The sequence below is a fragment of the Apis mellifera genome, linkage group LG4, assembly GCF_003254395.2.
Source record: "Apis mellifera strain DH4 linkage group LG4, Amel_HAv3.1, whole genome shotgun sequence".
NCBI classification, from domain to species: Eukaryota; Metazoa; Arthropoda; class Insecta; order Hymenoptera; family Apidae; genus Apis; species Apis mellifera.
In genome coordinates, this window is record NC_037641.1 from 12,839,177 (window position 1) to 12,852,082 (window position 12,906).

The following is a 12,906-nucleotide window of genomic DNA, read 5'->3' on the forward strand; positions in this document are numbered from 1 at the left end:
AAATATTCAAAAACAAGAAAAATCTAATAAAATTAATTAGAAAAATAAGTACATGATTAAATAGTTGAATTAAAAATTTAAAATAAAAATTACATATATAAAATTACGATTCAAGTGTAGCTTTTAATAATACATCTTGATAATCTTTATTGACGATATAATTTATAGATTTTTATGAATATTGATCATCAACTAGAAATATAACTATGAGAATTGTAATTAATCATTTGTATTCAAATAATCATTAATGATATGCATATTCACTTCAAAAAGGACAATATAAAATTTATTCTTTTTTTGTTTTAACATTATATATGTTAATATTTTTTTAACGATTGAACATGATTTTGAATTACAGATATTTTTTTTTTGTCTATTTAACTTTTAAATTATTTTTGAATATATGTGCTGATATATATATTTTTTTAATTTAAAATTTAAGTATAAATCAAAATAAATTTTAAATATATAGATATCATAAATTTCTGTAAGCGACAAAATTTTGAAATTTTTTCTTTTTTTGATACGATTAATAAAAATCGACGATAGATTTTTTTGGTTCATTTTACGAGTTTCCATCATTGGTAAAAAATATATGTATTATCATATATTTTTTAGAATTTGAAATTCTAAACTTTTTGTCTTATAGTGTAATTGAACCAAAATAATAAGCCAATGGAATGCAAGACTATATTGTATTTTATCTTAATTATTTTTATATTTTTTATCTTATTTTTTCGAAAATTGTTCATACGAATATATCAATAATTATGAAATAATTTGTAATATTTGTTTTATATATTTCATATCTTTTACGTTTAGTTATTTTCCAATCATTTGCTTAAAAGTTAATTTATTGACGACAATATTATCAGGCGCAACTTGATCATAACAATATTGAATAAAAGAGCAAGGGTCGTCGTCCACATATAAGAATATAAAAATATAAGAATGCGCTGATGAATTCTGGAATGTTATTATCTTGCGACCTAATACAGTTTTCTACTATGTAATCTATATCATGTTTATATTTATTTTAATTTTGAAATAGATTAATTTGTTTTTCAGGAAATCTTATTATATCGCATCTATTTTTTGGTTTTGGATAAATGTCAGATAAATATCATTATGTTTTTATTTAACATTTTTGAGTATTATTTATTTAACTTTTTAAAATATAAATAGAACTCTATTCTTCAATTTGTTTTTTGAAAGGATTATCACTTTTCTTGTTTGGAAGAAATTCTTGTGAAGAATACACATTCATCCTTCAAAAAGAAAGGAAACTATTCTATCTATTGGATTATATTATTTTTATCATTCAATTATTTGATTTATTGTTCATTTGAAAATGGAATATTTATACTTTTTATTTTTATTTTAATTAATTTTATATTAATTTCTTTATACGTTTTTATTAATTTCATATTTATATTGATTGCTATTGTAAATATTCTATATTGAAAATAACAATATATATTAATTATAAAAAAATTATAAAACTAGGATACGATTTTTTCATATAAAAAATACAATGCAAAAATCAGAAAATGCATTGCATTTATCGAGAAAAAAATTTTTCTTCGTTTATAATTTATTTTTAAAAGAAAAAAGAATAATAACAAGAGATATAATATTATATATAATATAATACTCTTTTAAAGTGTATTATTAAGAAATATTTTCCAAGAAAAATATATGGAGAATTGATTTCTATGTAGAATTTTTTTTATAATAATGTTTTAATATTTTTTGAAAAAATTCGTAAAAAAAATTATATGAAATAGATCAATTTCAAAAAGAAAAATACTAAGTTGTTCTTAAATTCGATGCTATCGGTTCTCAGATCATCGTCATTGAAAATTTTAAAAATAAAATTTCAAAAAAAAAAAAAAAAAAAAAAAAACGATTTAGAATTAACAAAAGAAATAAATTCATTAAATCTTCTTCTAATTATTTATATAATTTTACTTAATGCCCTTTAATAATAATAGATTTTATACGAAGTGAAAAATATTTTCGTAGCATATTAATTGAATAAAAAATTAAAGGATTCAATTTTGCGGTATAATAAATCATACATAGATCAGTCACCGGGTAACTTTATTTAAGTCACGTTACAATACAGTTCTTCATGTACTCAACAACATTAACGAACATGCATTCTTTTGTCTTTGTTTTCTCACAATATTATGTATATATAATGCATGTAAATTGCAAATTTTAAATTTTCTTGCCAATTTATGATATAAGAAATTACATTGGAAATTATAATTTCAAATGTCAATACTACTTTATTAATTGAATAAATTGTTAAATTGTTAAAGTGTATGAATATGCCATATTACATGTTAAACATTTTTATCAATTTTACATGCATTATAAAATTACAAAGACAAAAGTTTTCTTGTCTAGGTAACTATTAATACCTTCAACTTCAACCAGATATTTCAATTCGATGAGTATGATGGATGCAAAAATTGTTCACATTAAATTCTGTTAGTGAAACTAGTAAGTAATTCTGAAAGATTTGGTGAAAAAGAATCCGTTTGATATTGAAAATCTAGACCGAAAACACAGATATTTTTCTCTAAATGAGAATTGATATGATTAATTATACAAGAAAGTTATAAATTACGAGAAAGAGTAAAAGTGATCGGGCGATTCGTTAAAGACTACAACATTTTGTGTAATCTACAAATAACTGTTTTATCATCAAAGTCAGATGTAACATGTAGATACTACAATCAGGTCTATGAAAAAAATCACATAGTATAGACGAGATTACACTGATCTAAGATTCATCGCATTTTCCAAATTTAAGCTATGTTTAAATTTCACTTTAAACGTGAAGCTTAAATTCGACCACTCTAACATCCATAATTGAATCACATCGAATTGAAGCTTTTCGGAATTTTAAAAGAAACTACTAGATTTTATGTCAATGATGTATTGACAATAAAAGGACTTGATCTACCTGTTTTTGCTCTGTATTTGTAATACCTTGAGCAATAACTAACATGTTTTCCATTGTGTTTAAGTCTTAAATCTCCATTTGTTTGTGTTTTTCATTGTATGTTTATATTTAAATTCTCATCCACATTTTCATCCTGGAGCTCAAAGTATTTTTAAAATATTGTATACTCCGTTTCAACAAATTTATTCAAAATTATGACCATTACAGTCATTATCGACCATATAACCAACAAAATAGCATTCAGTGTTTCGCACTGAAGCTAACCAAGCTGTGCTCCAAATATTTCTCTGCGGAGAATCAATTACTCCTCATGGACATTAATGCCCTTATTTGGCAACAACAGCAAAAAGCACAGTATTTCTTTACTGTGCACAAACTTATGAGATTCATATCTCATTGAATTAACAAAACCTCTCATTGAGGTTGTCACAGATATTTTCAACGTATGTCACGCATACGAACAAATTGTTGCCCAACTATCTCTAATCCATTGCTTATTAGATCAACATCATCAGATATTTTGATTATTCTCGGTTTAAAAAAATCTGAATTTGTTTCACATGCTTGAATATAATCAGATAATACAAAGTGATCTTCAATAAGTACTGGAGGTTGATTTTGATTATGTGACTGTCGATTACGCGAACGCGGTATCTGATCAGCCGGTTCCATTAGATTAGAATGCTTTTTTCGTTGATGTTGTAAGAGTTTTGCCTATAAAAGCAAATAAAATTTTTAAAAGTTTGAAATTTATTATAATTAAAAATATAAATATATTTTAATGACATACTTTACTAGCATATTGTTTATGACACCATTGACAACTCTGAGGTGTAGTTGTAATACTACCAACAGTTTGACTAAATGTTGGATTTGGTAAATCAGAATAATCTGATTCTTTCTGTCGATTACTTGGTGGTAAAGCAGCTCCTGGATGATTTTTCATAATATGTGCTTTTCGTTTACTGCTACTTTTATAGACCTTTAAAGCAAAATAACAAATAGAATTATATAAATTAAATACAATTTAATTTATTTTATTTCTTGTATTATACCTTATCGCAATATTGACAATAGTAATCTCTCGTTTGACGTAAAATTGGTAAATTTAATTCTGGTACAGATTCTGGTGCAACATCTGGATGTCGTTTTGCTAAATGATTGACAAGCATTCCCCTTCGTTTGAAACCCACTAAACATTGATGACATTTGTAAATAAAGCGATTATAATCGTTAGGATTTACCTGGTAATAATACATAATGAAATTATTAAATGTTATTAATAATTTCTATTGAATAATTTTTGAGAAAATTTAGAAAAATGTACCTTTGGAACAAACTTTTTAGTTTGTGTTACTTGTGACATTTGTTCATCAGTGGCTGTTTGTGAATTATGTAATTTAGTCATATGTTCTTTTAATTTATCTTTTCTTTTAAATTGTTTACCACAATTTGCACAGTGAAATTCTCTATAAAAAGAAAATAAATATATATTATGATATATAATGGTTTTTTTATAACACTATATAATTCACAATATACATACCTATGATCAGAATGTTTTAGTAAATGCATTTGTAATTTATCTACTGTAGCAAATCGTTTTGCACAAATTTGACATTTATGTTTTCTTTCACAATGATGAGCTCTAATATGTTTACGAATAATCGAATATTTAATAAATATTCTTTGGCAGTAGGGACAGCTAAAAGTGCCATCTTCATTTTTATGAGTTTCAATATGATCTTTTAATAATATACTTTGACTAAATAATTGTCGACACATCGGACATTCAAATACTTGTTTATTTTCTGAGTAACAAAAAAGAAAGATAGTTATAAATGATTAAATTGCAAATAATTTTCTCGTAAAAATTAAAATTATTTATGTAATATAAGTTTTATTCACCTTTGTGTGTTTTTAAATGACAAGAGAGTGCTGAATTATTCATGAATCTTTTGAAACAAATATTGCATGGCAGTGGTTTTTGGTCTTCAGCACCATGCACTAAATAGTGTTGTTGCAATCGCACTTTTGTTGCAAAACGTTTATAGCATATTGAACACTTATATGTCGATAAAGAAGTTAATCTTTTTTCTTTTTTTAAAGATAATCTCCCATGTTGTGAAATATGATTAATCAATTCTTTTTGTTTTTGAAACTGTAATCCACACTGTGGACAAATTGTAGATTGTGTTTTAGTTTTTATTTTATCTGGACCATGTAAGAGACTATGTAAATTAAGTAAAAGTGGTTTTCTAAAAATCAAACCACAAACAGAACATTTCCATTCCTTAGAATTATTTTGTCTCGAATTTTCTTTCTCTTTTAAATTTCTACCACGAAATATTTTCATACGCCGTGAATGAGTATCATCTAATCGTGACCAAGTAGATAACTGACTTTTGTGCTCTATAATTGAAAAATTAAATAAATATAAATATAAATATGAATTGAAATATTATATGTGTTTTAACTGTACCTTTATCATCATTTATTTCTTGCATAGATTTTAAAGGTATTAAATTTCTACGGATTGCATAATCAGTACTAGGACCAGCTTTTAGTTCTTCCTTTGGTAAAATACTTCTTGTAGTCAAAAATACTATACCATCACGTTGTTGACAAATTACTAAATTTTGGTCTTTATATGTTAATGCAGGTCTAACAAATCGCATCCAGTTTGAAGCATCTATCATTGTTAATAAAATATATTTTAAATTATTTTTAAATAATTTTTAAATATTTTTAATTTATTAAATTTTATTCTTCAATATAAACACTTACTTTCATTTGAAACATCTACTTTTAAAAATTCTTTATTTTCAGTTTCATAGAGCAATGGCAATTCATTTTTAAATGGTGTACCATCATAAGGGTATAAAATACCCTCTATAGGTCCAAATTGAGTACGTTTTTGTATATAACGTTTTGCAAACACTCCATAATCTGATCCACCCAATACAATGTCAGAATTACATAATTTGTTTATAGAAAGATATGATCCTGGCAGTGTTGCTATAGCACGTGATGGTACTGGTTGATCTGCTATTGTACATACATTATGTGAAGTACAATTATCACCAGTACATACATCATCACATTCATTACAACCTGTAATAAATTTAGATTTAATATATTATTATGATTAAATAAGGCAGTAAAATTACGTACAAATATTTTTTTTATCATTTATACGACGTTTTGAACGTCTGACATGTTTTTTTTCACAATCTTTTTTGTCTTCAGTAGACATTAAAATTTCATTAATTTCTTGCTCATTGGTTGTAGCTAAGGGATCTATATTATTTTCTTTATTTGAATTTTGTGCTGTTGATGAAAGATGTGTAGAATCATCTACATCAAGATTCTGTGTCTTAAATGAATTTATAACATTCATTTGATCATCTTGCATGACAAGAAAATCTCTACTTAATGTAAAATCTGTACTTGGTATTCCTGTTAGCATCAATGGAGCTGTAGCTGATTCTAATTCAGAATTAGATTCTATGAATATGTATAATATATTGAATTTTAAAAACATAATTTTATTTAACAAATACATTTATGAAACTTACCTTGCATAAGAATCAATTCATTACTAACACTAGACATCAATTGCTCCTCATTTTCGTTGGCAACAAAGTCAGTTGAACTATCAGATTGTTGTACACTTTGTGTATCAATTGGATGAGTCAATTGAGAAACATAATTAATATTTATTCTTTCATTTGATTCAGAGGATATTAAAGATGAAGAAGAACCTTGCAATACAACAACAGAATTATGAAAAGGAGATGGTGGAAGTTGTACTGGAGTGGGTGAATATCTAGCAGCTGAACTCATATTAGGATCAAGTGGACTAACACGATGTTTAAAATCAGAAAGTGGAGATGAAGCTCTAGGAGAAAATGAAACTTGTTCATATGTTGGAAATAAACGAGAATATTCTCGTGATGGATCTTCCACATATTCCACCTAATAAAAAAATAATTTCAGATATCATAAATTATATATCATTTTTCAAAATGTAGCTTTCAAAATTTACTTACAGTTAAAAATAATAATTTATTATTATTCATTTTTTTTTGTTCACACATTGATATAGAAACAGAATCTGTAGGCCAATTGTCAGATATAGATATCTCAAAAGAGTTAATAGGGGCCCCCTCAGGAGGGCCCCTTAGATCCATTTTATTTTGTGTTGTATACCAGAAATATTATAATACCTGAAATCTGTTAAAAATACGCTTTAAAACTAAAGAAAGATCTGTTTCAGAAGAATAAAATGAAAGATATTCTATTTATTTAATCATATAATAGGAAGATATATTGTAAGATATTAGGATCATTGAATCGTGTGATAACATCCATGACAGAATAAAATTAAAAATATAATGCTTTTGCACTTTATAAAATAGAAAACTTACCATTTCATACGCAAGTTTTCGAAGTCTATGCACTTTTTGTCTTGTGATGCACCTGCTGCAGTTCACTAGTTCGTCAACAATCGACATTATTCATTTTTATAATGTAGATTGAGAACCACTGAAATGGCGGCAAATTTTCGAATTGATAGATAAAATTATCAATATATAACTTAAGAAAAATATATATATTTGTAGAATAATGATTTTAACAATTTCTAATTAATTTCTAATTAATTGTAATTTTCTTTATTCAAAATAAATACAAATTAATATGAACACTCAAATATCCTTTATTATTTATACATTTTAATATCGTATATTAAAATCTTATATCAAAACAATCACATTTTAAAATAAATATAATTTATGAAACATAAACTTAAATTTTTTAATCGATTTATCGATGAGATATATTTTCTTAAAAATGAAAGATTTTAAGAAACTTTTAAAAATAGAAAACAATACCATATAACATAAATATATATTTATTCGAAATAAATAATTTAAAATAAAGTCGATAGTGTTTCATCAACTAGCACAACTTTCTCAATTACTCAATTTACCCCTTAATTTATGAATGAGGAGGGAGCTTACGCGTGCGTGTATAGGAAGTACCTTTTATAAATTTGCTTAACAACGAAACAAAATGATATCAACAAAGACTTGGGGAATGGCATCTTGACGTTTATGCGTTAAATAGAGAGATCACTATGAATTTTACTTGTATATAATAATAAAAAAATCATGATAGAAATGAACGAAGTGACAAATCTAATGGATCGGTTGATGAAAGTGAATATTTTTCATCCATCGGAAAAACTTCGAATGTTGAAGGACGAAGAAAAGACATTTCTCGATCCGAATATAATAATGAACGAAAGGCATCGAATATCGCAAGAAAAATCCAATTCTCCATTCAATGGTTCCGTTTTGAAGGAAGCTAAAAAGTATGATATAGTTGAAAAAAATATAGATAAAAAAAAATTATAAAAATTAATTTCAAAATGTTATTTTGTAGATTGTTAATAGAAGAAGAGATACAACAATTGTATATAAAGAAACAGCAACAAGTTTTAGAGAGGGAATTGAAGAAATTTGAAATGGAATTAAGTAAATCTCGACCAAAATTCTCGAATTATACTTGTTGTACAAAAAAAAACTTTGTATCCTCGGATGACGAAGATTTTTGGAAAACGGCCAGAAAATTGAAAAACAAGGTTGGTATAATTTTAAATAAAATTTTAATAACTATACATATATCTTTTTTTTTTTTTACAAAAATATAAAATTTCTTCCCAGATAATCGTTGAAGAGAAAAAAGATCAAATCAATGGTTCTAATGAAAATACGGATGTTGTACCGATAACAGAAATCAACGATTCTTTGTTAGAAATAAAAGATCAAAAAAACCAATCTGCCGGAAACATAAAAATAACAATTAAAGATAAGATTAATTTTAACATTGAAACGCAACGTTTGTTCCTTCTGAGAAAATATTTCGACGTTTTAAAATGTAACGTCGTGGAAGAAAGACGTTTTCGCGATATCAAGACGAAAATTGAGGAAAATACGGTATCGAAAATAAAGAGAAAATATTTCGATATTTGGAGAAAGCGTGCGAAAGATGCGAAAATCAATGGTGAGAAGCGAAAAGAAGAAAAAGAAATTTTCGAAGAGCAAAAAATCGAGATGTTTATAAATAAAATTGTGGAAAGTCAAAATGCAATTATCGGAAAGCAAAAAATTAGCGATAACGGTTCAACGACAAAAGAATCTAACGATGCAAACAAGAAGAAGAGAAACACTTGTTATAAACACATAATTGTCGAATCGCCGGCCCAATGTCGGTTAAATGCTCAGAAACAAATAATAGAAAAGCAAAAAGTTAAATTGGCTGAGCAAAACAGGATAATCGAAGAATTGAAATTGAAACAGATGCAGAGGGAAATATGTAACGCGAATAAGGAGACGATTGATATAGCCAAACAAACTTTCTTTAATTGTGGGCATGACACAAAGAGGACGTTGATTCAATTAATGCAACAAAACGGTTACAGGTAATATCGATTTTTAGGTCAATTTAGAATTCACATTGATAAAGAGATTTATAATAGATTATATAAATCCTCCTGAAAGAGACGAAAGTTTAATGGTACCCCGAAAACGAATGAATCCACCGATATTTCTATTGAGAATGGAAGCACGAGCAGAAGATAGGCGAAAAAGAATAAGATTGGCTGCAGAGATCCGTAAACAGAAACTTGAAGAACAAAAAAGAATGGAAGAAGCTTCTAGAATAGAAGAGGAACAGAAGAAGAAAAAGTTACAACAAGAGGTCAGATTAGAGAATACTGAAATATTTAATTTAATGTATAAATGTTATATTAAATATTACAGAAACAAATTCATAAATTCATCTTGTAAAATAAAACTGTCACCTCGTAGAAAATATATATGCTTTTATAGATATATATGTTATGTATTCGATACATGCTTTCTTAAAATAATGATGTTTATTTTTTAACAGGCTTTAGCCGAGGCAAAAAGATTACAAAAAGAGCAAGAACGAAATCGACAGCGAGAAATAGAAAAATTTCAAAGATTAAACAATATAGCGGATGAATTTTATCGACAGTATCTTCTACGACGCTATATAATGAAACCTTTCGTAATACTTATTGAAGAATTACGAGGTAATATTAAAAAAGCGGAAGATCATTATAGAGAAAAATTGACAAAAAAAATTTTTACAACATGGAAAATAGAAATAGAAAATCGAAATAAAATAAAGATTGATACTGTTAAATCAATTTATAATACGAAATTAATTTTAAGAATATTTAGGGAATGGAAACAAGAAGTTAGGGAATTAAAGTTGAAGTATCAAGTTGCAATAGACTTTTATGATATGAAACTTTTAGATAATTTTTTTAAATTGTGGCAAGTAATAGCAATTGAACTTAAAACAAAAACTGAAATAAAAGAAAAATTAATTATGAATATTTATGAAAATAAATTAAAAGTCAAGTATTTCAATACATGGAAAAAATATCTCACAATTGCTATAAATATTAAAGAAAGTGAAAAAAGAAAAGATGAATTGCGACAATTAGTATTAAAAGTAATTCCTGATTTTGATCCTAAACAAAGAGGTGTAATATCAGAGGATTAAAGTTAATTCATGACATTAGAATTAAAATACAAAGATTGCACTGCATAATAGTATGTTTAAGTTTATGTAACACAAGATTATTATCCATTTATCCATTTTGTATAGAAAAAAGTGTAAACATTTATATCATACTTAATTTATGTTCAAAATCTTATATTACACATAATTAATATAATTTATATATTGTATTAGTTAAATACAATGGCCATTTTATCACAGTTATAATAAATATACAAATGATACGCATAATAGCAAAATAAAAATAATTAAAACTAATTGAGATCAGCGCTTTTACGTCGTGATATGTTTTTATTAAGTTTAATATCATGAGCAATAGTTTAAAAATATTTAATACTTAATTAATATAAGATAAAGACAAGGCTGAGTATTGGAGTATGTTAAAGTCGAAATTAATATGAATATGTATTTTTTGTTTTCACATACCACTATGCCTGTCTGATGTTTTGATCTTATTATTTCAATTTTTCTAATATCTTTTGCATTTAATGAAAAGTATCACCTTCCAAAGTAACTTTTATAATTTAGTATACATTTAATATCTAAGTTTTGCAGCAAAATAAACGAGATACATTTTTCAACATCCCATGATCGTATGGACTTCCAGCTTCCAGAAGGCGTCGCTCATTCGATGTTGTACCAAGGTAGATTAACCAAAGATGATATATTAAATAACAAACTACCACTAATCCAACAAGTAGGCTGTAAAGTGCCGAAATGAAGCAAAGGGCAATGCTGGAACAATATGCACATTATTATACTTTGATTGGATATTGAAAACAAACAATTGCATGACATGTTATCTATTCAACTTTTATATTCTTGGAAAGCAAATAAGAGATATTACAATATTTACGACATTAATGGAAGTCTCAGCAATTATCAGTATCTTATAATTATTAAAGTTTGCATTGTAAATCCTTAGTATCTTTCCAGTTTAGTTTTAAGTTTTAATAATGAAAAGAATATTGTATTTCTCAGTATAAATTTATACTACTGATAACAATTGTAAAACAATTTCAAGATTATATATAATCTATTAATATATTACTACTATCTAATATATATATATATATATATATTATATTATATTATATTTTATATATATATATATATATATTAATATTGAATGTTTTCCAAGTTATATGTTATACATACTCTAACTGATAATATACATCACTACAATCATCTGGCAAAAGAACAGTGCCAATAAGTATAAATGGATGGCATACACTAGTCATGGTTAAATTGGAACCATAAATAAAAGCTATGGCTGAGAAGAATAAACATCCCAAGTACCATTTTAAATTGCTTGAACCTATACAGCAATCCAACCTAAAATATGAAATTAAATAAGATAAAATCTACTTTATAGAGAAAAAAATTTATTACCATTTACAATGATATTCTCTATTCAAAATACATGTTTGACACATTCGACAATGATGCGCTTTAGGAGGTGCTCTTCTTCTACATGTTATACAAAGTTCTCCACTTCCTTCACCTAATTCTAATCCTTGAGTTAAAGTACTTTCTTGAGTTGCAGAATCTGCATTTAATCTAGTCATGTAGCCGCACCATATGCCACCCACTACACACATTATAAACACTAGATTTTCTTCCAGCAAGATCTCTAATAAAGGTACGACACTAATTTCAAAGATCAACATTAACATGATTACACTTGTAATAGTCCACATTAGAAAAAACTTAGTACGAAGTAAAAATCTCAGAAAATTGTGATGTAAATAATATACTAATATCGGTGTTGCGACAAATATAATTACAGTACATAGTACTGTTTGTGCGGCTATTACTGCCAATGTTGGGACCGCAAATATCGGTATCATTGCATCGACTGAAATTTGTTTAGCTCCAGCTCTCCAACCACAAGGATTTCGCAATCTTTCCCATACAGTCATTTTTATATTAATAATTATATCGAAAGAATTTTTACGCTTGCATAAAAAGTTAATGATAGAATATCAAAATGAAGGTTAGAAATGTTTCATGGCATGTCGATATTCCTTAAACAATGTAAAATTAGTTACGATTATTAAAAATATTGCGCGCAAATACACGTGATAGCACTTTTTAAAACAATTAATGTAATTAAATCAATGGTTTTTATATAAAAATTTGAAAATTTTTGAAGATCTTTGCTCGAAAATCTTCTTTCAATAAAGGCCCATTGTTTCGACACAAATCAATATATAGTTCTCTTCCAATTTAAGTTTTCTGTTCAAATAAGAGATGAATCACATTATTTAAATGTGCAATGAAATAAAATATATCTTTCAAATTCTATT

The 12,906-nt window shown here is 26.0% G+C and overlaps 3 protein-coding genes across 5 annotated transcripts; 1 reads left to right on the forward strand and 2 right to left on the reverse strand.

Moving 5' to 3' along the window:
• Positions 1 to 2,084: 2,084 nt before the first annotated feature.
• On the reverse strand, positions 2,085 to 7,545 carry LOC412574 (PR domain zinc finger protein 10). Of its 3 annotated transcripts, none has more exons than XM_396029.7 (12): positions 7,408 to 7,545; positions 7,030 to 7,213; positions 6,556 to 6,955; positions 6,152 to 6,466; positions 5,765 to 6,091; positions 5,460 to 5,669; positions 4,886 to 5,389; positions 4,524 to 4,788; positions 4,305 to 4,446; positions 4,033 to 4,221; positions 3,768 to 3,959; positions 2,085 to 3,691 (listed from the first exon to the last, which is right to left on the reverse strand). In XM_396029.7, the coding sequence occupies exons 2-12, from the start codon at positions 7,168 to 7,170 to the stop codon at positions 3,416 to 3,418; spliced, it is 2,961 nt and encodes a 986-aa protein (XP_396029.4). In that variant the 5' UTR covers positions 7,171 to 7,213; positions 7,408 to 7,545; the 3' UTR covers positions 2,085 to 3,415. The 3 variants fall into 3 exon arrangements, with proteins under 3 accessions (XP_396029.4, XP_006569370.1, XP_006569371.1); XM_006569307.3 differs by having other exon boundaries at positions 6,152 to 6,484; XM_006569308.3 differs by lacking the exon at positions 6,152 to 6,466 and having other exon boundaries at positions 7,408 to 7,544.
• Positions 7,546 to 8,151: 606 nt separating this feature from the next.
• On the forward strand, positions 8,152 to 10,609 carry LOC100577497 (calponin homology domain-containing protein DDB_G0272472). The gene is made up of 5 exons (XM_006569306.3): positions 8,152 to 8,354; positions 8,426 to 8,624; positions 8,707 to 9,464; positions 9,544 to 9,742; positions 9,935 to 10,609. The coding sequence occupies exons 1-5, from the start codon at positions 8,152 to 8,154 to the stop codon at positions 10,577 to 10,579; spliced, it is 2,004 nt and encodes a 667-aa protein (XP_006569369.2). The 3' UTR covers positions 10,580 to 10,609.
• Positions 10,610 to 10,616: 7 nt separating this feature from the next.
• Positions 10,617 to 12,789, reverse strand: LOC410985 (palmitoyltransferase ZDHHC23). Its single transcript, XM_394460.7, has 3 exons — positions 11,990 to 12,789; positions 11,756 to 11,932; positions 10,617 to 11,332 (listed from the first exon to the last, which is right to left on the reverse strand). Exons 1-3 carry the CDS (start codon positions 12,517 to 12,519, stop codon positions 11,140 to 11,142), a joined length of 900 nt encoding a protein of 299 aa, XP_394460.1. The 5' UTR covers positions 12,520 to 12,789; the 3' UTR covers positions 10,617 to 11,139.
• Between the last annotated feature and the right edge of the window lie 117 nt (positions 12,790 to 12,906).